This window comes from Sus scrofa, chromosome 15, assembly GCF_054392235.1.
Source record: "Sus scrofa isolate SSC_HxYL_T2T_F1_AM1 chromosome 15, Sscrofa_HxYL_maternal_Yorkshire_Landrace_v2.0, whole genome shotgun sequence".
Taxonomy (NCBI): Eukaryota; Metazoa; Chordata; class Mammalia; order Artiodactyla; family Suidae; genus Sus; species Sus scrofa.
This window is the reverse complement of record NC_139397.1, coordinates 79323151-79348283: the sequence shown is the minus strand read 5'-3', so window position 1 is coordinate 79348283 and position 25133 is coordinate 79323151. Positions and strand designations below refer to the sequence as shown.

The following is a 25133-nucleotide window of genomic DNA, read 5'->3' as shown; positions in this document are numbered from 1 at the left end:
TTTGCCTTCTTTCTGGGCACACTACTAAACTCAACTTCCTAGCTTTATTTCCAGTTATATGAGGCCATATGCCTGAGTTCCAGCCAACAGAATGTAAGCAGAATTGATGAGTGTCACTTCTCATTCTTGCCCATAGAAATCTCCATTGATGATTCTACAGATTGTCTTCTCCTGTCTGTATGTTGAATGAGTGTTGACACCCAGGGAAAATTTTTAAGGCACTCCTTGAAGTTGACAGAGCAACAAGATGAAAGGAGCTTGGGTCCCTAGTCACCAGTTCGGAGGAAAGCAAACCATAGACCAGGAACATCCACTTGGTACTCAATGTGAATGAGAAGCAAATTCATATTGTGTTAAGCCACTGGTATTTTGAAGTAGCAGCTAACAAAACCTTTTAAATACAGTAAGTAAAAAAAAAAAAAAAAACAGAGAAAATAAAATGGCAGAATTTTTAATATTTAAAATTTTACACACCCAACGTCTCCTTTCCTTTGATGATAGTGCTATGTTTAATGACTGTTATTTCTGTGAAGACAAGGTTGAGTTTTCAGGTACTGATGGATTATGTCCTATCTTCTAGGCTAGGATTACTGCCCTGGGATTTAAGGGAGTCAAGAAATTGAACCTAGGATGTTCTCATTCAAAGATAAAGAATGTGACTGGAAGAAGGCAAGTTTCTGTGAAGAGCATCTATAAACATAAGTCAGACTTTACCTGCTGCCTCTAAAGAATAGGTTATGCAGCTGGTAGCTGGTTCTGATTATTTGGAACTACATTACCTGCTCCCCAAACTACAGAAACACACACACACACACACACACACACACACACACACATTTTGCCTCCCATCTATTAAAATGGCCCAATCAATAGAGGAGGATCCAAACCAGAGCATGCCTTTTTCTTCCGAAAGAGAATCTACTGAAGTGCTCCACAACCAGGTAGATTGTGAGCTTATAAGTTTATATGGTGGTTATTGCAAAGGGTGAGAATAGGTGCTGATAATTAGGTAGAGGAGCGATAGATACCTAGATATGTTTACAATAGATCACTTTCTGTCTCAAAAGCATAAGTCTTTTTTAGTTATTAATTAAATGTGTTTATTAATTACAATGGATCTTTTCATTAACCACAATTATCTTTAGATAAGCATCCTGGGAAAATCATTGTGAGGCATGAACTTCAAACCCAACATTTGGATTCAGATAAAAATCTGGTTAATGAGTATCAAAGACAGTTTTGATCAGTTGCTCTTGGAGCATGAACATCAGACATAGCAGTAGGGAAAGAGGTTACATTAAGAAGATGAAGCCAAAGATGGAGGAAAGCCATGAAAAGGCAAGGAGCTGCTTACTGGAAAGGGGTAGGGAAATAGGCAGGTCACATCAGATCAGCCTGCACCCTCACACCTTGTGCACTAGGAGAGATGGGAAGGGGAGGATGCAATGTAGCACCTACTGTTAATGAACATCATAGATCTATTTCTTCTCTCCCTCACTTCTTCCTCCTCCTCCCCCACCCCCTTCTTCCTCCCTTTTCTTCAATGCCTCGTGCCAATTGATGTACTATTCTCAATTACTATGACTCAAAGAATCCTCCTAGTACAGTGGGCAAGAACCCTGGAAATTGGACTTAAAAGAATTTGGTCCAAACCCTAGTTCTGCCACTCTATGGTGTAACTTGTTGACCACTTTTCACCACTCAGTTTCCTTGTTTTATGGAGGAAATGAATATCTGCTAAACCCACTAAAAGTGGGAATGTGAAGGTTTGAGATGATAGACGTGAGGGTTTTTATTTTTGTTCTTGTAATTGCTAAAGAAGTGAATAAAAGTAGGTGAAAACTGCACAGTTCTCTACTGGTGGGACTGCGGATAGGATAGGTGTAGGTCTTTTGCAAAACAAATTTTTTTTTTTTAAAGTTCATTCCCTTTGATCATTTCTGTAAACCTCCTTAAGGACATAGAATTAAATGTGAAAAAATTTTAGGTACAAAAATATCCATTCGAGTACTGTTTATGATAAAAGATACTTTAACATTAAAGCCAATAGTAGACTACATAAAATATGGCACAGCTACTTGGCATCCATAAACAGTGTGATTCAAAGAGAATATTATAATATGGATATATTTTAATGATATAAGGTTAAATGAAAAACACAGAATGTAACATTATATAATTCCAACTATTTTAAATTTATTAAAAAGGATTGAAAGAAGATAAAAATAGGTTGATGGTATCTATATTTAGATAGTATGAGTTTTTTTGGTGTGTTTTAAAAAATCATTGTTCTTTTTTATATTTTTCCAATGTTAAATAATGAACATGAGCCACTTTTATACTTAACATATATATTTAAGATAAATAATACAGACATATAATTTTTCTTGCAGCTTTCCATAAATAATTTTCTCATAATATTTCTTATCAAATAACAGAAATCCTAATAATATGAAATATTAGATCATAGTTATTTTCGTGAAGGGAAATAAAATAGTATTGTTAGTTTTGTTGAGTTTTTTTCATTGTTTGATAAAATGAGAATTAATGAGGTTCCTCTATAAATGCAGACGTTAAAAAAATGAACTGAAGCATGATGAATTCTGAACACCCAGCAGTATTGTCCATAAAATTGTATTTATCTTTAGGGACCAAAGAATCAAATAGTCATGTCTGTATTAGATTTAGTTTAAAAACCTTTAAGTCTTGTTGCAAGGGAAATCATTGCTCTTGATGTGCATGTTCTAAACTGTTGCAGAGAATGGGTATGGCTCATTCCTGTTGGGACCTCTGATACTTCTCTGGCTGAAGGTGTAAAATTTATCTTAGGAACATAAGGAGAAATATCACCAATGTCTTTCCTAAAGTTAGGAAGACTTTTACCTTTACATCTCCAAACATTGCTGGTAGGTTGTGTGTTTTTGTTCCTAAATCCAAGTGGTAGAGAATATCTTCATCCATAGAGTCGAGGTAAGGATTTTTAACATGAACAAAACCTTTTCTGGAAAAAATAATACAGAAAAAGACATAAAGGAATTTGACAAGACACCACATAAAAAGGAAATATCATTGTATACCTATGATAATCTCTAGCCCGAATATTGGACACAAAACTTCATTTAGGATTAAATTGATTTGTAAGGAAGCAGTGTGGTATAATAATGAATAATGATGACTAATATTCATTGTACACTTACTGTGTGCTAGGCATAGTATTAAGCATGAGAATTCCACAATGTCATGAAAATGGCATATAATAAATACATTATCTCATTTAACCCTATAAACTTTCTATTAAGTAATACTAATAATTCAATTCACAAGTGAAGAAATCAAGGCTTACAGAAGTTGAGAGACTTAATGCAAAATTATACAACAGTAGATAGTAGAACAACCATTTTTATCTGGTTCTGTCCAGCTTTGATGGTCATTTTCTTTCTTTGCATGGGAGGCTGTGTAACATAAGCTCCTGGGCTGTAGGATCCACTACCAGTTCAGCTGTATATATATTAATTGTGCAACCTTGGGTAAATTATTTTATCTTTGTTCCTTGGCTTCCTCATCTGTAAAATTGGTATAGTGAAAACGGTAACTGCTTTATAAGATTGCCCTGAGGCCTGAATGGGATAGTGTTTGTAACACACCTAATGTACAGTGAACACAGAATAATTACAGCATTAACCTCCCAACATAGAGGGCCTGACAGGTACAAGCTTTAGAGAAACTGACATTAAAAAAAATAGGGTGTGAGGAGTTCCCGTCGTGGCGCAGTGGTTAACGAATCCGACTAGGAACCAGGTTCAATCCCTGGCCTTGCTCAGTGGGTTGAGGATCCGGCGTTGCCATGAGCTGTGGTGTTGGTCACAGAGGCAGCTCGAATCTGGCGTTTCTGTGGCTGTGGCGTAGGCTGGTGGCAACAACTCTGATTAGACCCCTAGCCTGGGAACCTCCATATGCCGCAGGAGCAGCCCTAGAAAAGGCAAAAAGACAAAAAAAAAAAAAAAAAAAAAAAAAAAGGGTGTGGCAAAGAATGCTGTGTGTTCATCAAATCTCCATTCTTTTGCTTCCTGGGCAGATTGCTTCGCCATTGCAGTTCAGTGGTTACTTGTTCATTCCCACTCATCTTGTGTGTGCTTCTGGGCCCGCTCTGGCCACATCATCCATTCTAGTGGTACTGTGGCTGCCAGCTCTCCTGGCCCTTACCCTACTGCACAAGCATTGCATTCAGCACAGCAGCCCTTTACTCCAAGGACAATCCTTCCATATGCCCTGATGAGGGAATAGCTCTCATTGCTATTGCTTCATCTCTGCATACTTTGTCTCCTCAATTTACCGTGGGGCTTTGTTTACAGCTGTGTCTGAGTGTATGTGTGCATGTAATCCGTGAGTTCTCTGATGTCTCTCAGCTCCGTGGGCTAGTGCTTCTCAAACTTTAACAAGCATGAAAATCATTGGACACTTCATGGGCTCCTCTTTCAGAAATTCTGATTCAGCAGGTTGTGGTGCGAGTGTGTGTCAGAATTTGCCTTTCTCGGAGAAAGACAAATATCATCTGATATCACTTATATATGTGGACTCTAATAAAAATGACACAAAAGAACTTATTTACAAAACAGAAATGGTTTGAAATCAAACTTATGGTTACCAAAGGGGAAACATGGAGGGAGGAATAAATAAGGAATTTAGGATTTACATATACACATTACCATATCTAAAGTAGCTAACAAAGATGTGCTCTATAGCACAGGGAAATCTACTCAGTATTCTCTAATAACCTATATGGGGAAAGAATCTGAGAAAGAATGGATATATGTATATGTATAATTGATTCACTTTTCTGTATACCTGAAACTACACAACATTGTAAGTCAATTATAAAATAAAAAAAGAAAGAAAGAAAGAAGTTGCCTTTCTAACAAGCTCCTCATTGGTATTGATGTTGCTGGCCTGAGGATCTGAGTAGCACTGCCATTGAGTTCTCCATCAGGCATGCTGAGTACACCACTTCTTTTCCTCCCAGTGGCCACTGCTCCAGCCCAGGCCTCCATCACAGCAGTGTGAGCTGGACTGCCCATCCTTCCTCCCTCTCTTGGTAAAATAATGCAAGACATGGAAGGCAAGACAGCAAGCTGACTGCTGCTACAGAAATGACCTTAATTCAATCCAATTCATATTTGTAAAGTATGTCATCCTTTGATTATGTCAGTAATAATTACATACTATTTAAATATTAATATAACAAATGATCTAGCCCACAACATACTGAGGTCCAGCTATCTTTGCCAAGAACTGTCTGGGACATCTCTGCTCTAGGGTCCTCCCTTTTCCCACCAAATACCTAAAACGTATTAACCAAAACCTCGTGTTCTATATCTCCAGTGACCCCCAACATGATTGGGCTTCAAAATCACTGGGGAGCTTTGCAGAGAACACTGGTGCTCAGGCCCCAAATAATTTAGATTCTGAAATTATTTTTTAGATCTTCCCAAATGATCTGATATGCAGTTAAAGTTAAGAACCCTTGTGAGTTCGTTTGGCTCAGTGGTAAAGATTAGTATCCATGAGGATTAGTATTCATGAGGACTCAGGTTCTATCCCTGACCTCTCTCAGTGGGTTAAGAATCTGGCATTGCCATGAGCTGTGGTGTAGGTCTCAGACCCAGCTCAGATCCCCTGTTACTGTGGCTGTGGCGTAGGCCAGCAGCTGCAGCTCTGATTTGACCGCTAGCCTGGAACTTCCATATGCCACAGGTTCAGCCCCCAAAAGACAAAACAAAAAACAAAAACATCCTTTGGGCCTAAAACATCCTTCCCCTTCCCCTCAGTTTTTCACCTATTGGAATCATACTCATTCTTCAAGGTCAAATTCAAATATCACCTCCTCCTTGAAGACCTTTCCAAGCGTCTTTCTTCTCTGGTCACTATGAATTCCCCCCACTGTGCTCCTAAAGTGTTTATTTAGCATTTCACATGGTAATTTTCCACCTCCCCAGAAAGATTATGTATTCCCTCCTGCAAGCTGTCTGGTATATCTTTTTTAATCCCTAAATCTCTTCAAATTCTGTTTGTTGAATTAAATTTAACTGTTCAGACCCAAAGCAATCTACAGATTCAATGCAATCCCTATCAAATTACCCAGACATTTTTAACAGAACTAGAACAAACAATCCAAACATTTATATGGAACCACAAAAGACCCAGAATTGCCAAAGCAATCCTGAGAAACAAAAACCAAGCAGGAGGCATAACTCTCCCGGACTTCAAGAAATACTACAAAGCCACAGTCATCAAAACAGTGTGGTACTGGTATCAAAACAGACAGACAGACCAATGGAACAGAATAGAGAACCCAGAAATAAACCCTGACACCTATGGTCAACTAATCCTTGACAAGGGAGGCAAGAACATAAAATGGGAAAAAGAAAGTCTATTCAGCAAGCATTGCTGGGAAACCTGGACAGCTGCATGCAGAGCAATGAAACTAGAACACACCCTCACACCATGCACAAAAATAAACTCAAAATGGCTGAAAGACTTTTATATAAGACAGGACACCATCAAACTCCTAGAAGAAAACATAGACAAAACACTCTCTGACATCAACATCATGAATATTTTCTCAGGTCAGTCTCCCAAAGCAATAGAAATTAGAGCAAAAATAAACCCATGGGACCTCATCAAGCTGAAAAGCTTTTGCACAGCAAAGGAAGCCAAAAAGAAAACAAAAAGACAACTTACAGAATGGGAGAAAATAGTTTCAAATGACGCAACTGACAAGGGCTTAATCTCTAGAATATATAAACAACTTATACAACCCAACAGCAAAAAAGCCAATCAATCAATGGAAAAATGGGCAAAAGACCTGAATAGACATTTCTCCAAGGAAGATATACAGATGGCCAACAAACACATGAAAACATGCTCAACATCGCTGATTATAAGAGAAATGCAAATCAAAACGACCATGAGATACCACCTCACACCAGTCAGAATGGCCATCATTAATAAGTCCACAAATAACAAGTGCTGGAGGGGCTGTGGAGAAAAGGGAACCCTCCTGCACTGTTGGTGGGAATGTAAACTGGTACAGCCACTATGGAGAACAGTTTGGAGATACCTTAGAAATCTATCCATAGAACTTCCATATGACCCTGCAATCCCACTCTTGGGCATCCATCCGGACAAAACTCTCCTTAAAAGAGACACGTGCACCCGCATGTTCATTGCAGCCCTATTCACAATAGCCAGGACATGGAAACAACCCAAATGTCCATCGACAGATGATTGGATTCGGAAGATGTGGTATATATACACAATGGAATACTACTCAGCCATAAAAAAGAATGACATAATGCCATTTGCAACAACATGGATGGAACTAGAGAATCTCATCCTGAGTGAAATGAGCCAGAAAAACAAAGGCAAATACCATATGATATCACTTATAACTGGAATCTAATATCCAGCACAAATGAACATCTCCTCAGAAAAGAAAATCATGGACTTGGAGAAAAGACTTGTGGCTGCCTGATGGGAGGGGGAGGGAGTGGGAGGGATTGGGAGCTTGGGCTTATCAGACACAACTTAGAATAGATTTACAAGGAGATTCTGCTGAGTAGCATTGAGAATTTTGTCTAGATACTCATGTTGCAACAGAACAAAGGGTGGCGGAAAAAAATGTAATTGTAATGTATACATGTAAGGATAACTTGATTCCCTTGCTGTACAGTGGGAAAATAAAAAAAAAATTAACTGTTCAGAAAGAACAGAAATACTATTAACTTCAAAAATATTTAGGGTAACAGAGTCTATATTATTTAGTGAATCATAGCTGGTTTCAAAAATAAAGTATTCTTTGATGTTGGTACACTTCCCTCCTTTAGAACAAGCTCCAAGGCCTCAAAACAAAAGGACACCTCTTTCTTCTCTTGAAGAGGGCATTTATCCACAGTCCCTTGCTAGACCAAGTGTAGTCAACGAACCAGTAGCATCATCTGGGCAGCTTGTTAGAAATGCAGAATCTCAGGCCTACCCTAGACCTACCGAATTAAAATCTGCCCTTTAGCTTTCTGTAGTTCTCATGCCCATTAATGTTTGAGAAACACACTATCCAGTTTCTCTTTCAGCTTCTATTACAGTTTTGGTCTCACTCTGAACAAACTGCTTTAACTATCTGGAGATCTTCCTTTAGGTCCCCTACTACATCAGTGAATCATTACTCTACAGAGTGTCGTTCTTCTACTCCAGTGAGTCAAACTCTAACTATCTGTCAGAATCACCCAGGATGCTTTAAAAAGTACTGATACCTGGGCCCAGATCCTAGAAATTCTGATTTGGTTAGTCAAGACCTGGACTTTTGTATTTTTCTTAAGCGCTGCTCCCATGGCATATGGAAGTCCCTAGCCTAGGCGTCAAATCGGAGCTGCAGCTGCCAGCCCACACCACAGCCACAGCAACATCAGATGCGAGCCTCATCTAGGAACTACACCACAGCTCACGGCAATGCAAGATCCTTGACCCACTGAGCGAGATCAGGGGTTGAACCTGCATCCTCATGGATTCTAGTCAGGTTCATTTCCACTGAGCCGCAGTGGGAACTCCTGGACCTTTGTATTTCCAAAACCATTGATCTGTTCTACCTCTTCTAACTTCAAGAAGAAATCCTTAAAGTAGCATAACCATTAAATATAACCTCTTGAATTAATTATAATGCTCCTTGATATATATCCCAATGTCTAATGATCCCTTGGTCAAAAAATTGGGGTGAGGGATTGTCTGTAGAAGATTTTTATTCCATTGGGCTCATCAAGAAGCACTTCTAAAATGATCACTCTTATCAGCGACCAAAGGAAAGACTAATTTGGGGTATCATACCAAATTCAACCCAGTATGAAGAGGACAATTGCAATACTTTAGTCTTTCAAAGTATATAATTTTTATCAAATAGCCTGCATTTACTGTTTTCTTCTCTACCTTGTTGTGCATTTTTTTCCCTAAAATATGAGCCAAAGATGGGGTTGGTAATTAAGTCTTTGAACAAACCATGACAAGCTACATAACATGGTCAGTATTAAATATCGGCAACCAAACTAAAATACTGGCTGGGAAGATGTCTTTCCATTTTATGATTACCTTCATTTTTATAATGTTTCTTTTTCTCTCTCCTTGGCTTCCCTGAAGAAATGAACACAGTTAGGAGGCTACCTCTATTTGGGTTGGGTAAGTGGAGCATTTTCCGAAATGCTGACTGATGGAGGCTTTAAGCCAGACATTTCACACAACTCTCAGCAAATCAGAGGGGCTCTCAAAAATTCCTTAAGCCTCATGAAGATTAATGCTCTATTATGTTCTATGAACCCGGGGCAAGAATTGGAGCTAAATTTTCAGTCAGCTTTGGCAGATTTATGTCTACCCCTGAGATGAATAACCCACATGGTATTTTAGAAGTGAATTCTATGTAGAGTTCATCACAAAGCATATGAAATCACATTGTAATACGCTGCAACACAGTTAAATCTCCCTTAGACAACAGGCAACCCCTTTAATTATTTCTGAGATATAACCCATGGTCCAGGAATTAAAGCTGAACTCCAGGCTAAACAGTGAATTTGTTCATTCATGAGATTGGTTAAGCTTGTCCATGTTTTTTATGACCTCTTTTGCCCCAATTTTTTTCTTTATTTGAGGTAAAATTGAAATATTTCCCCACTTTCTTATATGAGTCACCCCCTCTCAAGAACTAAGGTATATAAATGCCACTGAAAAGAAAATTTGCATTGTTTTTATTTTGTTTTGTGTCCTAAGCTGTATTCCAACTCTATGAGCTCAAAACTTCAGGAACTTACATAACTGAAGAAGTTCATATTCTGAAAATTAATATAAAATCCGAAGAACCTTAATCTCATCAAAACAAATAAAACATCAAAATTACTCACCCAATGTATTTATTCCTGTCAGATCTCATGGATGTATTGGAAGCAGGTAAAATCGAAGCCATACTTGGGACAATGTGAATAGTCACTCTTAAGTTGATGTCAGCAAAGAAGAATATTGTAATTTGCTATTAAATTATAGGTGAAATCATAGTAGAATGACAAGTTAGCATGATACTCTCCCTTAAAACTTCTGTTTTCTTCTGAAATTGCTAATGGAACTTTTCCCTTAGCACATTCTGAACTCCCTTAGTAATTCAAAGATATTCTCCCTACCTGGGCTTTTATACTACAGCCCAGCTCTCAGCGCAACACTTCTCTGAAAAGATAGGTCTCCTTTGAAGGTGTGGTATCCTATCTCTTTAATAGGATAGGTTGGTTGGCTTGTTAACTGTTGACCAGTGCACCTTTCCCTTACATCTGGCTGTGGTCCCAGCCTGGGTCTGGGGTAGCACACAAGCTTCTTTACTTTGAGGCAACTGTGTATGGTTGCCAGTCCCCCCTTGATTTCCATAACAAATCCACCAAGTTGCCTCAAAATGTGTCCAGTACACGTGAGAACTTACAGTTCCCAAACATTTCATTTTCTCACCCCATCCTGCTTCTCACCAACTTGTTTTCACTCTTTGTGAGCACAAGTGAGAAAAACACACAAAGTCCAGACCTCAGAAAACCCCTTCATCTGAACTTTGTCCATTCAAATTCACACAGAAAGTCTGATAATTAAACAAAGCCTGTTTCCCAGGGCCTTTTTATTTAGCTAAATCTGAGGCTGCCTATAAAATCCAATGAAGCAGCTGTCAGAGGTCAACACAGGTAAAATAACAAAATATAGACCAACGTTTTCAGAAAACAGGGTGTCTCTGTTAAGAAACCCATGAATTCACTATGTTTCCTGCTTCTTCTCACTTTACAGTTCTGGCGACAGAAAATCCAACTTTATAGGATCTTTTTCCTGTTTCCCTTTTGCCTCAGCTACAGTCTACTCTGGAACAGCAACAGATACAAGACATTTCATTAATGTACATGGATTTCTCTGTAAGAATATGCATTACAGTGAAGAATCAAATGCACTTATCTTTCTTTAAAAAATTGAAGTATAGTTGATTTACAATGTTGTGTTAATTTCAGGTGTACAGCAAAGTGATTCAGTTATACATATATGTACATTCTTTTTTATATTCTTTTCCATTGTGGAAAAGAATATAATCTCAGGGAATATAGTTCCCTATGCTGTAAAGTAGGACATGTTGGCTTATCCAAATGCCTAAATATCTTAACTGGGGCCTCTATGTGAGAAGATACTCTTCTTCCTGGTGATAGAGATTGTGGACAAACCCCTCACATTCCATGCTGGCCCCTTCAGTCTGTCTTGGTCAACTGGCAAAGTTGGTCAACCAGATTAAGCAGGTGTAACCCTAAAAAAGCAATAATAATAATAATAATGTCTCTCACCTCATGACCCACCAACAAGAGGTCTACCTGCTGCTCTTTCCCAACAACCACTGACAGTTCTGAGGCTCAGCTTACTGTACGCTTACTGCTGCTGGGGCCTTCCCACTTGCATTTGGTGTTCCACACCGTATCTCTCAATTTATTGTTGGGTGCAATGAGGAAGACCACCCACTTCCAGTCTGGCATTTACCTCTGGACCCGACATGTGAAAGTGGCAGCTAGTTAGATTAGTTAAGTGTTAGATAATTAATTACTCCTGTGAATTAACTAGACTAATTAACATGTTAGTTTCCAGTGCAAATTCTGTCAGCCAATGATCTTTTTGTAAAACAAAATTGAAGTTTCATTGACTTACAATGGTGCATTTGTTTCCAATATGCAGTAACATGATTTGCTTATACGTATACATATGAACATTTTTTTTTCATTATGGTTTATTATAAGTTATTGAACATAATTCCTTGTGATACAATAGGGCCTTGTTGTTTATCTATTTTGTATATAATAGTTCGTATCTGCTAATCCCAAACTCCTAGTTTATCCCTCCCCACCCACCCATGGTAACCATAAATTTGTTTTCCGTGTCTGTCAGCTAATGATCTTCATCACTGATGATGACAAGTAGTACCAGCAAAGGTTAATGGACCCCATTTAATAACTATTCAAGATGTTATGGCAAGTGGTCACCATCTGGGTGAAATGCAAAATAGTCTTGCAGAATCTATGAAAACAGAGTGCTAATTTGTGTCTTTTGGGTAGATTTAGATTATTTTCCCTAGTTTTCAATCATTTTAAGAGTCAACCCTAGGAGTTCCCATCATGGCTCAGCAACAATAAACACGACTAGTTTACATGAGAAAGCGGATTCAATTCCTGGCCTTGCTCAGTGGGTTAAGGATCTGGTGTTGCCATGAGCTGTGGTATAGGTCACAGACATGGCTTGGATCTAGTGTTGCTGTGACTGTGGTGTAGGCCAGCAGCTACAGCTCTGATTTGACCCCTAGCTTGGGAATTTCCATATGCTGTTGGTATGGCCCTAAAAAGACAAAAAAAAAAAAAAAAAAGAGTCAATACTGTTCTTTGGTAGATTGTTCCTTGATAATTTTTAATTGACTGTATTGCAAATGACTGGTCACCTGAGCAAGAATAGGAAAAGTTTTTATCTTTAGAAAGCATGCACAAGGCAAATCCATGCCATCACTGGGCATATTGTGAACAAAGACCATGTGCCAGGAAGAGCTCATGATTCAGCACAACTTTGAGATCAACAGAGGCTGCATCAACTCCATCAAATCCATGCTCCACAATGTCTAGCCTAGGACAAAGCATTTCATTTCCTACCATCTTCTTCCATAGTGTAAGAAAGTGAGAGAAGAAGAAGAGTAGAATAAGAGAATAAGCAATTTCTTATTTCTTGCTCCCATAAAAATTTTCTCTCTGCCTTAATTTTGCCCCTGAACCTCTTAATGTGGGAGAAAAGAAATCAAAATCCTGGCATGTAACTAGATGGCATTTGGGTCTCTCCCCATTTGACATGTTTTCTGTCAAATCTGTGATATTTACTTGTGTAGACTTAGGACCATACCCAACCCTTAAAGCAGTGCTCCCATCATGCTGGGGAAGGGCGTAACTAGGAATTTGGGGCTCCCAGAGCCTTGCTGTGAGGGCTGGGAATCTACATAGTTCTAGACACCACGGCAGATCTTGAGAACACAGGATGAAATGGACCATGTCTCCCCAGAGGAATTTATACTCTAGTGGGGAAGAATATGGTGGGTGCTATGAAAACTCAAAGGAGAAGCTCCAAACTGAGGGTGGGGGGTGCAGGCAGTTCTAGGAGGATGTGAGACCTGGGTTGAGTCTTGAAGAGAGATATAGTCTCCCAAAATTTTGCTAAGAATGGAAGTGAGGTGAATAGGAGAAGCCTGCCCAGGGAACAGTGTAAAACGCACAGAGATAATAGAAAAAACACCATACAGAGAAGGCTATTAGTAGCACTGTGTGGTTTGACTTTGGTATATTTGCATCTCAGAGAGGGCCTTTGGTGGCTTTCAGTTTTTGAAATTCTTGTATTTTTAAAAATAAAGGCTAAAACAGCCCTATCCTAATTGTAATATACTTTAAATGTTGACATTTAATGAACTGGCCTCAACTCCTTTAATAAACAAGAGTCAAATTGTGCTATTCTCAAGACCTTGCAAGACTTATTAAAATATTTCTTAATTCATCACACACTAAGTTTAATGGAACACAGTTTAAAGGCACCTTTTGTTCTTCCCTTTCTTTCAATGTAATCAATGAGTGATAGCTGTATGTACATAAAGTTTAATTTTAGACCAAAGTCCCCAAGGGTCCACGGGGTTATGCCCGCCTCCCAGAGGCTATGCCGTGGTGCTCTGTCCCTTCCTCTCAGACAATCCTTTCTGCCCTGGCCCAGAGTCTCTGCTTTTAGGGGGCCTCTCCATGAGGTACCCACCAAAGATCACATCAGTTCACCTGAGGCTGCAGCAAGTACCTCTATACACACACAAAAAAATCATACACACACAGGTAAAGTTGGCAGTACACAGCAAAGTCCCTGCATCCACCATTTTTCCCCTCTTTCTGTGAATGTCTCTCAGGGCAGAGATGGGGTACATGGAGTCTCTACCTCCTGCCGCCAGACCCCCTGCTCCATCATTGGGCCCATAGCACCGCTGATGGTTTGAAAGAGCTCAAAACTATCTTGTTATCCATTCTTATGCTAAGCAGTCTATTTTTCTTTTATTCATTCAACAAATATTTACTGGGAAACATTACACTCCAGAAAGCCTAGAAAGTGCTGGAGATACAGGTGTGACTTGGACAGTTCTTGCTTCTCCAACTTCTTCCACAAACATATTGACATTCCATGAACAGAGAAGAGGCAAGTTATCACCTATCTTATACTAACCTTCTATAGGTTGAAACATATGTTAAGTGTATCTTCCTCATTCAGTTCTTCACACCTAACAGCTAAAATTTACTGACTCTTTGGATCTTCCCTTAAGTGTTTATTTTCCAGTATGTAGATTGTAATTGCCTCAAATCTTTTTTGGAAGAAGGGAGGTATTAGAAAATACACCACGGTTTCCTTCACACTGTAGATGTGCTGCAGCTTAGCATTTTCACATATATGTGCAAAGAAAATGTAACTTCTTTTCTATTAGCCATCCAGTCTTTCTCACAGTGCCCACTGTCCTGGCAATTAGGGCAGAGGTGGTGACTTTTAACTTGCCAGTCAACAGCATCTTCCCGTCTTTGGTTTAAATCTTTTCATATAGATGACCCGTTCTCTTTCAGGCACATGCTCAGTCTCTCTGATTTCCTGCCCACTGCTCCTGTCTGAAATGACACTTCCTGAGTAGAGTGCCTTTGGAGGGACTTACTTGATTTCTTTGCAGTAAGGAAGAGGAGAGCTCTCAGAGTCATGTGCTCGGTTCCTTGTCCTTTGGCAGGTGGCAGGTCAGGTGTTGTCCACTGTATCCCTGTGAGGAATTCGTGGCAATTTGGGTTGGTCTGTGCATCCCTGGATCAGGCCTCTGAAATGCAGCTTATCCCATCTAGCACTAAAGCAACAGCACACACCCATCTCTGAGGTCTGTGGCCTCTACTATCTGTCTCCAGCCTCAAAACCCTCTTCCCTTGTGGCCTCTCTGTTCACTTTCCCAGCCTCTGACAGCCAGCCCACCAGCATGCAAGGACCTATGCATCCCTCAAGAGAGCACACAGGGACTTTTAGGCCCCTCTATGCCAGACCTAGGCTTTGGGAGACGCTGGTGTTGTCTCTGGCTGTCTCTCCCAATTCTCCTCTCTGTACCATTGCTGCATGAATTCCCTCTTCCCATATTGGGTGTGGCCCAGGCTGAATATGTAGAAATACCCTAGAAACTTGCAACCTCCCCTGGGCAACATCAAAGGATGCCGGTCTCTGGCTCCGATGTTCTTAGGCTGACCTATGCCTAGGTGGGTATTTATATAGCACTCTCTCTCTTGAATTTCATCCCCAGGGGTGGATGTTGACCAAGGACCCTTGTCTGATCTTGCCCCCTTTCTCCTACCTTCTCATTCTCATAACTAGAAGGTGAGGTCCTCCTTATTCCTTTTCTTCCGGTCTGATATGAAATACCCTTATACACTGAATTCTCCCTGACTTCTAGCAATTGCCATGATCAAGTTCAGGAAACCTAGCCTTCAAGTATGTTAATAGAAACATAAACATTTTTCAAATCCTTATTTTTCTCACATTGCCTGACTAGGGACTCAAAATTCCTATTCAAAGTATCAGAAGTCCTACTTCATATGTAAACAACAAGGTCCTACCTTATACCACAGGGAACTATATTCATTATCTTTTAATAATCTATAATGGAAACATATCTGAAAAGAATATATATATAGTGTGTGTATATACATATACTAAGAATATGTATATGTATATATATATGTGTGTAACAATTACATTGCTATACACAAGAAACTAACACAACATTACAAATCAACTACACTTCAATTAAAAAAAAATTCCCTGCTCCAATTCCCATCCCTTACAGATAGGTGATAATATGGGCTATGAAAATGATCATGTACATAGAAAGGAAAACAAGAGCTTGGTGATATGTTTCAAAGTCCTATCTCTATTACAATTATAAGCAATAAGAATCAACTTCCTACCACAAATGCCAGGAATACCACAGCATTTGTACGTTTGCTGGTTTTTGGAGTTCTCATCCCTCCATGATTCTGTTAAACTGCTGCTCTCAGTCTGTGTGAGACTTCCAGGCAGGGCCAGAAGAGAGGCAGCTGACGACACCTTTGCCATGGGCAGGGCCACTTGAAGGACACTCTGGTGCAGGTTGAACCCTGCCAAGACCATGGGTAGGATGACAGCACGGGACTGCAGCCTCCTGTTTTCAGTCCCAAAGGATGCTAAGTTACTGTGGTTATCTTTTTAAAGTTCAGTAATGATGTATGAGATTACAAATACAAAACAATGACATATTTTCCAGGACCCACCAAGCACTGACATCTGAAATCTTTATGAAGTTGAAATACTCTCTAGGAAAATTACTTCTTGATTTACAAAATTTCATTGATCTGTTTTTCCTTCCAGAATTGTATTTCCTAATATTTAAAGCACATATATCCAGGTATCTCTCTTTGGGAAGTGATCAAATATAATAAATAGGAGTTCCTGTTAACTCAGTGGTTAACGAACCCGAGCAGGATCCACGAGGATGTGGGTTCCATCCCTGGCCTTGCTCAGTGGATTAAGGATCCAGCATTGCCATGAGCTGTGGTGTAGGTCACAGACGTGGCTTGGATTTGGCAATGATACCACTGTGGTACAGACTGGCAGCTGCAGTTCCAATTTGACCCCTAGCCTGGGAACCTCTATATGCTGTGGGTGTGGCCATAAAAAGCAAATAACAATAATAAATAAATTAATAAATGCAGTTTACGTTGTATGGACAATTATTTGTAGGGCTTTTTAGAGAGGTGTGGGGAGGACTTGACTATTGTCAGCCATCCTTGATAAGGTCTATTTCTTAGTCTATGCAGGGTGCTAAAACACACTACCACAGATGGGCTGGCTTAGAAAACAAGTATTTATTTCTCACAGTTCTGGAAAGTGGGTAGTCAAAGTTCAAGACACCTGCAGATCCAGTGTCTGGTGAGAGATTTCTTCCTGCTCTGTAGACTGCAGTCTTCTCCCTGTGTCCTTGCAGGTGGAATAGGGGCAAAGTGCTCTCTGGGGTCTCTTTTATAAGGGCACTAAGCCCATTCATGAGGGCTCCACCACTGCGACCTAGTTATGTCCTAATACCATCACCTTGAGGTTTAGGATTTCAACATATGAATTTGGAGGGGACACAATTAGTCCATGACAGTCTGTCTTGAGGCAACTCCCCATTGGAGGTGTCATACTTATCATTCAGCAAGTGACTATCAAACTCCTACTATATCCTAAGTTTCTTCATGCTGAAGTTGCATAAATGCATAAAAGAATGGTCTTTGTTCTCAGGCTCATTCGTCTGATGACCTCCAAATGGAAATAACTTACACCTGCCCTGGCTGCTTTTTGGTGGCCTTTATTACTGGGAATACAACTCCCACAGTGTAATGAAAGCTTAAATTTCCTTTTCCCCAATGACCGGTCTTAATACCTACACTAGTACCTCAGTGAATTAACAACCAGTCTGAGAAGCCAGCAAAGGTCAGCAATATCTCAAGAGGCTTGATCAACAGAGGCACTTAAGACTGAAACCACTTGACTTCTGAATATGCTTGACTTCAGTTTTTAGAATGTTTCTGTTCTTAATGATGTTAGAGAAAAGGAAATGTGAGACACAGAATACCAAACAAAAAGTCAAGAAAAGCTATTTATTGGAAATGAAGCATGATATTTTGAATCAATAGCAGACAGGAATAAAATAAAAACACTTTTCTCTAAGTTCAAAATAATCACTCTCAACTCAGAATGGAAATCTGAGGGACAAGGGAAAATAATGGACAGAATAAGAGGAAGAATGTCAGTAACAATAGTGATTAATTCAGCATTATGCCAGGCCAGAGTCTGGACTATCTCATTCAGTCCTCACAAGGAGCCTCTGAAATGGTCTTATTATTTTCCCAATTTTCAGATGAAGAAATTGAAGCCCAGAGAGGTTAAATTAGGTGCCTGAGATCCTACAGAGAGTAATCTGAGACTGAAACTCATACCTCGGTCTGCCCAGCTACAAAGTTCTGAGAACTCTTTTTCACAACTGTTTTTAAAATTCTGGAGTCCTTTAAAGAAGACAAGAGTCCAAGAATTGCATCGTCAAGAGAAGGGAACCTGATGTGTATCTTAAAGGTGAGCTCAGGTTGGGATGTGAGGAGCGTCTCTCTGCAATATCTGACCCTGCTGGTCCGAAGGGTTGTTAATTTCCTCCATTCATGGGAAAAGAGGTTGTAGCTAGGCCATAGCATGTGCGTGTTCTGTGGATGCTGCTGAGGAAAATGGCCCCACTAGGATGATAGTATAGTCCTAATGCTGATTTTAAAATCATCTATTGCCAACATTTAAATTGACCTATAAAATGTACCTCAAGCACACTTTAACTTATAGTTTAACTCCTCTCAGGCTTACCACTTCTGTATGATTTTACCCCAAAAGCTGGGTCCAATTCAACACCCTGCCTGCAGCAAATTCTGTCTACTCCTGAGCCGTCCCTGAAAAGAGAATTAAAAAGCACAAGGCTGAGAGATTCCTGATCATTCCAATGACTTTTGGTCTTGGAGATGAAAGCCAGTGTTTGTTTCTCAACACCAGACCAAAGTGCCCGTGAAGAATTTTGGGAAATCAGTCTCGCAGTTGGAAGGAAGCTCCGTGAGTTTGACAAACCTCACACTGAAATGAGAGGGGGCTATTTCCCTTGGAACTCTAGGAAGGTTCCATTCTAACCTCTCACAAAAAACCAAGGTAATTACTGCTGTGGCCCAAGAGGGCTCAAATGGGAAAATAATGCTAATACTTTGTGGAGGTGCTGAATTCCAGGCCCAGAAAGTAATGAACTTACAAAACTGCCTGATTCTAATTTGGGTTTAGCTGAGGGACAGAGAACAGTATGTTTTATGGTGCGCTGCTAAGTGCAATACATTAGTTAAACATTAATTTTTCTGCTAAAGAAGTACAAAATCTTGAGTCCCTAATCATGATTACAGTTACATTTCTGTTAATGCCTCACCTTAGGAATGTCATGACTTTCCAAAAGTGTGATTCCTGTGAAAACTTCACCTTGGCTTTGTATTTCATTCTCTGCTGTGAGGATGTTTAGTGTTTCTCTGAATGTTTTATGGTAGCTGGGATTCCTTAAATTTTTAATTGTGAAATGTTTCAAACATATGGAAATGTGCAGCTGTAAAAAATGCCTGTGTAGCTGGCACACAAAGTTTACAGTGGCTAACATTTTGTCATATTTAACACAGATTTTTTTTTTTAAAAAGAATCCATTAAAACCCTCTCCACCTTCTTTATCTTTAGATTACTTTGCTTTCTCCCCAGAGGTAATGGATATCCTTGTAGGGCACATTTTATAAGGTCATCTCATAAGTGTGTGCTTATATCTATATTATAACTGCATGAGCAAGTTATATGTATATACTTTAAATCTGCTCATGTGTATATAGTGTATGTGTGTGTATATATATGGTGGGGAGGCAAAGAGAGAATACTATATATATTCTTTTTTCCTCATTTTTTTAAGTTTAATTGAAGTATAGTTGGTTTACAAGGTTGTGATAATTTCTGCTGTACCACCAAGTGATTCAGTTATACATGTACACACATCCATTCTCTTTCAGATTCTTTTCCCACACAGATTATCACAGAATATTAGGTAGAGTTCCCTGTGCTCTGTAACAGGTCCCCATTTGGCCATTCATTCCATATACCTCAGTATGCATATGCCCATCCCAAACCCCCAGTCCATCCCTTCCCTCCCTGACCTGTTCTATATATTCTTGGCAATTTGCTTTTTTACATTGTCTATGCTTTACATTTTAGGTTGCTTCTGTGAACATCCTTACATATATCTCCTTGTGTAGGGGAACAAGAGTTCCTCTAATGTCTGGGCATATTTGTATGTATTCAATTTTACTAGATATTATTACACTGCCTTACAAAGTAGCAAGTTACACTTGTGCTAACAGTGTATAATGTGCCCTATTTTCCCATATCCTTGGCAATAAATCTGTTATTAGCTGTATAATTCTTTTGACAATGTGATGTCATAAAGTAGTATCTCTTTGCTTCACTTTGCCTTTCCCTGTTGTTAGTGAGGTCAAGCATTTTTTAGTTTAATACATTTACAAATATTGTGATTATTGGTGTGTTTTTATTAATTTCTTCTATTTTATTTTATGTTTCTAACTAGAGAAAAAGAGTGCTTTTCATTTCTTTCCTGCCTTCTAGAGAATGTTTAGATTCTCTTTAGATTCTATTTCCCTCTGTTGATTTTGAAATTACATATTCTATTTCTGTTTTTGTCATTGTTACCCTTACATTTTAAGAAGCATACTTGACTTAACAAAATGTATGGTTAATTAATACCATAACCATACTCCCGAATAAGACAAGGAACTTGGAATTCTTTAACTCTAGTTCCTACTTCATATTTCCCATGGGAAGTAGCTTAATCTACCCTGTTTTCAGCCCCCCCCCATTAGTTATTGTCATGGTTATTGTGATATTTTCAGTTAATAATTAAAATTATCCATGTCTGCCAATGACTTTAATCACTATTGCTTCTCAGATCTTATTCCTTCCTTCTGTGTTTAATTTCTTTCTTTCTAAAACACATTATATAATAGTTCTTCAGCATGGGATTTCACCTGAAAAATGCCTTTATTTTACCCTCATCTTATAGTGACTTTTTACTATGGTATAGAATTCTAGACTGATAGTTCTTTTCCCTCAGTACCAGTAGGATATTAGTTCTTTGTCTTATGGCACCTACTGTTGCTTGTAAAAAGTTTGCTTCCATTTAGTGGTTGTATTTTTGTAAGTATTATGTTTATTCTTCTTTGTGGCTTTGAGATTTTTCTTTTTATATTCTCAAATTTTACCAAAGTGTGTTTAGGGGTGACTTTTTGAAAAATAAATTTATTCTCGGGACTCACTGTGCTTCTAAATTATGAGAAAGTAGGTCTGTGACAAACTCAAGGAAATTCTCACTATTTCTTCCTTGAATATATTGTCTTCTGTGGCACTTCTGTTAGATATATGCCAGGCCAGCTCAATCTGTCCTCCTAATGTCGTAACATATTCATATATCCTATCTTTTCACTTCTCTGCTACAAACAGACATTTTCTCAGGCCTTTGTTCTTCACTCATTCTCCATCTGGGTGTGCTTAACCAGCTCTCCTTCATCTGCAATCTATTGCCATAATGTCCTCAATTCTTCAGGGCTCCCTGTATCTGTGTCTTATTCCACATGATTGTGTAGTGCAATGACCTCTCAAGATGAATGGGGGTGACCTACCCTGCCCCTTGATGCTGGGCTTGGTCATCTCACTGTTCAGATCAAGAAAAGGAGGCAGAAGTTACAGTGTGTCAGTTGTTCATAAACTTGTTTTATCATTTGTTCTAAGACATGCCCACCAGTCTGCTGGAGGATGAGAAACATGTAAAATAGAGCCCAGTCACCTCCAACACTCCAACTGAGGCCAGCCTAGATTAGCCAATAGCCAGCTGACCCTCCATAAATGAGCAAACCCAGCCAAGGGCAGCAGCGCCACCCAGGCAGCCCCAGCTCACCCCAGGCATGTAGAGAAGACACGCTTGTTGTCTACCTCCCTGGTCTAAGGGAACATTACTGTGGTGATGGATAACTGATACACCATCCACTGAGATATTTTTTTAATGAATTTTTTCATTTGTATATATTCTAATTTTTTTTTTTTTAAGGCTGCACCCACGGCATATGGAGGTTCCCAGGCTAGGGGTTGAATTGGAGCTACAGCCGCTGGTCTACACCACAGCCACAGCAACATTGGATCCAAGTCAGCACCTGCACATACACCACAGCTCACAGCAATGCCAAATCCCCAACACCCTGAGAGAGGCCAGGGATGGAACCTACATCCTCATGAATACTAGTCAGATTTGTTTCCACTGAGCCATGATGGGAACTCCTATATTCTAATTGTTAAGTTTCCAAATTTGCCTATTCTTTGTAAATTGTTTCCTACTGTTTCCATATATTTCTATCCCATCGTTTGTCTACTTAATCATTTTAAACATCACCATTTTATAACTCCTTTCAGACTCAAGTTATTTCAAGTTCTTTGGGGTGCTCATCTTTCTGTTTCTTGTGTCTAAGAATTCTCTCATGAGGGGTTGTTTCCTCATTTTATCTATAAGTTTAATTTTTGAGCCCATATTTAATTTCTTTATGTGTGTCCAGTATAGATTGATTTAGGCAAATGTCCCAAGACAGTGGTTGCTATTTGCTCCTGCCAGGAGCTCTAAGCATGGAGGCAGGCTAGGGCAGGATTTACATTAATTCCTGTTTTGCTGATTTCAGCACCATGTTGCTAGCTAGCCTAAATTGTTATTCTATGACCACACCTCATACTTTGTTTCAATTCCTCACTAGAAACTTTTTATCCACACCTGCCAATAGAGACAAACTTCCTTTGCAGTTTAAGACCCATCATCTGAATGTTCAATCCTCTTTCAATGAAAGTACAGAATTTCCAAAGTCCCAGATTAATGCAGGGGTTTCAGGCCTAAATCCCACCTCCTGCAGACTAGAACCATGTGTGTATTTGTGTCCTATAAAACCCCAGCACCTGGGCATGAGAGTCTGCTCCAAGTCTGATCCACACTGGGCCATGATGGCACCAGCTTCTGAGCTGACATTCTTCATTTCTGAAACTTAGGGTTAGCTTCTTTCCTTATATATCACCCAGTGTTGTCTTTTGCATGATATGTCTTTTGCTTACTTTAGGAGAAATGTCCATGACTCTCCATTTTCCATGTTGCTTGCACATGCTTTGTTTAGTAAGCACAGAAAACTGACTGCAAAAATTAGACACATTTGGTCCTCAGGCAAAAGAAAAACATGGTACATTATGAAGAATATGGATAAAAAGGGTTTTTTTAACATCCTTGATTTTTGTTAAGCACTAAAAATAGCCTCTATCTCGGCTAAGCACTAAAGAATTGACATAAGCAATTTGGGGACCTGTGACCATGTTTTTCCAATATTGGCATTTCACACAATTCTGTTACACTCTGTAACTTACTTTATGAGAATGAGTCTATTCCTTTATTTTTCTGATAACACTTGATTCTATGTTTCTAACTAGCTTGAGGTATACCAACACTGCAGTTCAACCTTTAAAATAGAACACAAGCATGGCACACTACATTTTTAAATAGTAAATTATGTTTAGAAATATTTTATTTATTTATTTTTAATTTTATTTTATTTTTTAAATTGTTTATCCAATACAATTTTTTTCTACTGTACAGCATGGTGACCCAGTTACACATACTTGTACACATTCTATTTTCTCACATTATCATGCTCCATCATAAGTGACTACACATAGTTACTAGTGTTACACAGCAGGATTTCATTGCTAATCCATTCCAAAGGCAATAGTTTGCATCCGTTAACCCCAAGCTCCCAATCCACCCCACTTCCTCCCCCTCCCCCTTGGCAACCACAAGTCTATTCTCCAAGTCCATGATTTTCTTTTCTGTGCAAAGGTTCATTTGTGCCCTATATTAGATTCCAAATATAAGTGATATCATATGGTATTTGTCTTTCTCTTTCTGACTTACTTCACTCAGCATCAGAGTCTCTAGTTTCATCCATGCTGCTGCAAATGGCATTTTTCATTCTTTTTATGGCTGAGTAGTATTCCATTGTGTATGTATATCAAATCTTCCTAATCCAATCATCTGTCAATGGACATTTGGGTTGTTTCCATGTCTTGGCTATTGTGAATAGTGCTGCAATGAACATGCGAGTGCATGCAGCTTTTTTAAGGAAAGTTGTCCAGATATATGCCCAAGAGTCAGATTACTGAGTCATATGGTAGTTCTATGTATAGATATCTAAGGGACCTCCATACTGTTTTCCATAGTGGTTGTACCAGCTTACAGTCCCACCAACAGTGCAGGAGTTTTCCCTTTTCTCCACACCCCCTCCAGCATTTGTGGACTTATTAATGATGGCCATTCTGACTGGTATGAGGTGGTACCTTATAGTAGTTTTGATTTGCATTTCTCTAATAATGAGTAATATTGAGCATTTTTTCATGTGCTTATTGGCCATCTGTACATTTTCCTTGGAAAAATGTTTATTCAGGTCTTTTGCCCATTTTTCCATTGGGTTGTTGGCTTTTTTGCTACTGAGTTGTTTAAGTTGCTTGTATATTCTAGAGATTAAGCCCTTGACAGTTGCATCATTTGAAACTATTCTTCCATTCTGTAAGTTGTCTTTTTGTTTTCTTTTTGGTTTCCTTTGCTGTGCAAAAGCTTTTCCGTTTGATTAGGTCCCATTGGTTTATTTTCACTTTTATTTCTGTTGCTTTGGGAGATGGACCTGAGAAAACATTTGTAAGATTGATGTCAGAGAATGTTTTGCCTATGTTCTCTCTTCCAGGAGTTTGTTGGTGTCTTGTCTTATATTTAAGTCTTTCAGCCATTTTGAGTTTATTGTCATGCATGGCGTGAACATGTGTTCTAGTTTCATTGATTCGTATGCAGCTGTACAGGTTTCCCAGCAATACTTGCTGAAAAGACTGTCTTTTTCCCATTTTATGTTCTTGCCTCCTTTGTCAAGCTCCCTTTGTCTGGGTTTATTTCTGGGTTCTCTATTCTGTTCCATTTGTCTGTCTGTTTTGGTACCAGTACCACACTGTTTTGATGATTGTGGCTTTGTGATATTGCCTGAAGTCTGGGAGAGTTATGCCTCCTGCCTGGTTTTTTGTTCCTCAGAATTGCTTTGGAAATTCTGGGTCTTTTGTGGTTCCATATAAATTTTTGGATTGTTTGTTTTAGTTCTGTGAAAAATGTCCTGGGTAATTTGATTGGGATTGCATTAAACCTGTAGATCACTTTGGGTAGTATGGCCATTTTTACAATATTAATTTTTCCAACCCAGGAGTGTGAAATATCTTTCCATTTCTTTACATCTTCTTTAATTTCCTTGATTAATGTTTTATGG

At 39.0% G+C, this 25133-nt stretch overlaps 2 protein-coding genes across 5 annotated transcripts in view; one reads left to right on the top strand and one right to left on the bottom strand.

Moving 5' to 3' along the window:
- UPP2 (uridine phosphorylase 2) overlaps nucleotides 1-10272 on the bottom strand; it is a 43059-nt gene extending 32787 nt beyond the window's left edge. For all 4 annotated transcript variants that reach the window (XM_021076462.2, XM_021076463.2, XM_085001209.1 and 1 more), the window contains exons 1-2: nucleotides 9936-10272; nucleotides 2884-3001 (exon numbers count right to left, since the gene is read on the bottom strand). In XM_021076462.2, coding sequence (XP_020932121.1) covers nucleotides 2884-3001; nucleotides 9936-9997 — 180 coding nt within the window. In that variant the 5' untranslated portion in view covers nucleotides 9998-10272. The remainder of the gene's footprint in view (nucleotides 1-2883; nucleotides 3002-9935) is intronic.
- The window catches only part of CCDC148 (coiled-coil domain containing 148), a 370013-nt gene that overhangs the window by 332888 nt on the left and 11992 nt on the right, over nucleotides 1-25133 (top strand). The window lies entirely within an intron of this gene.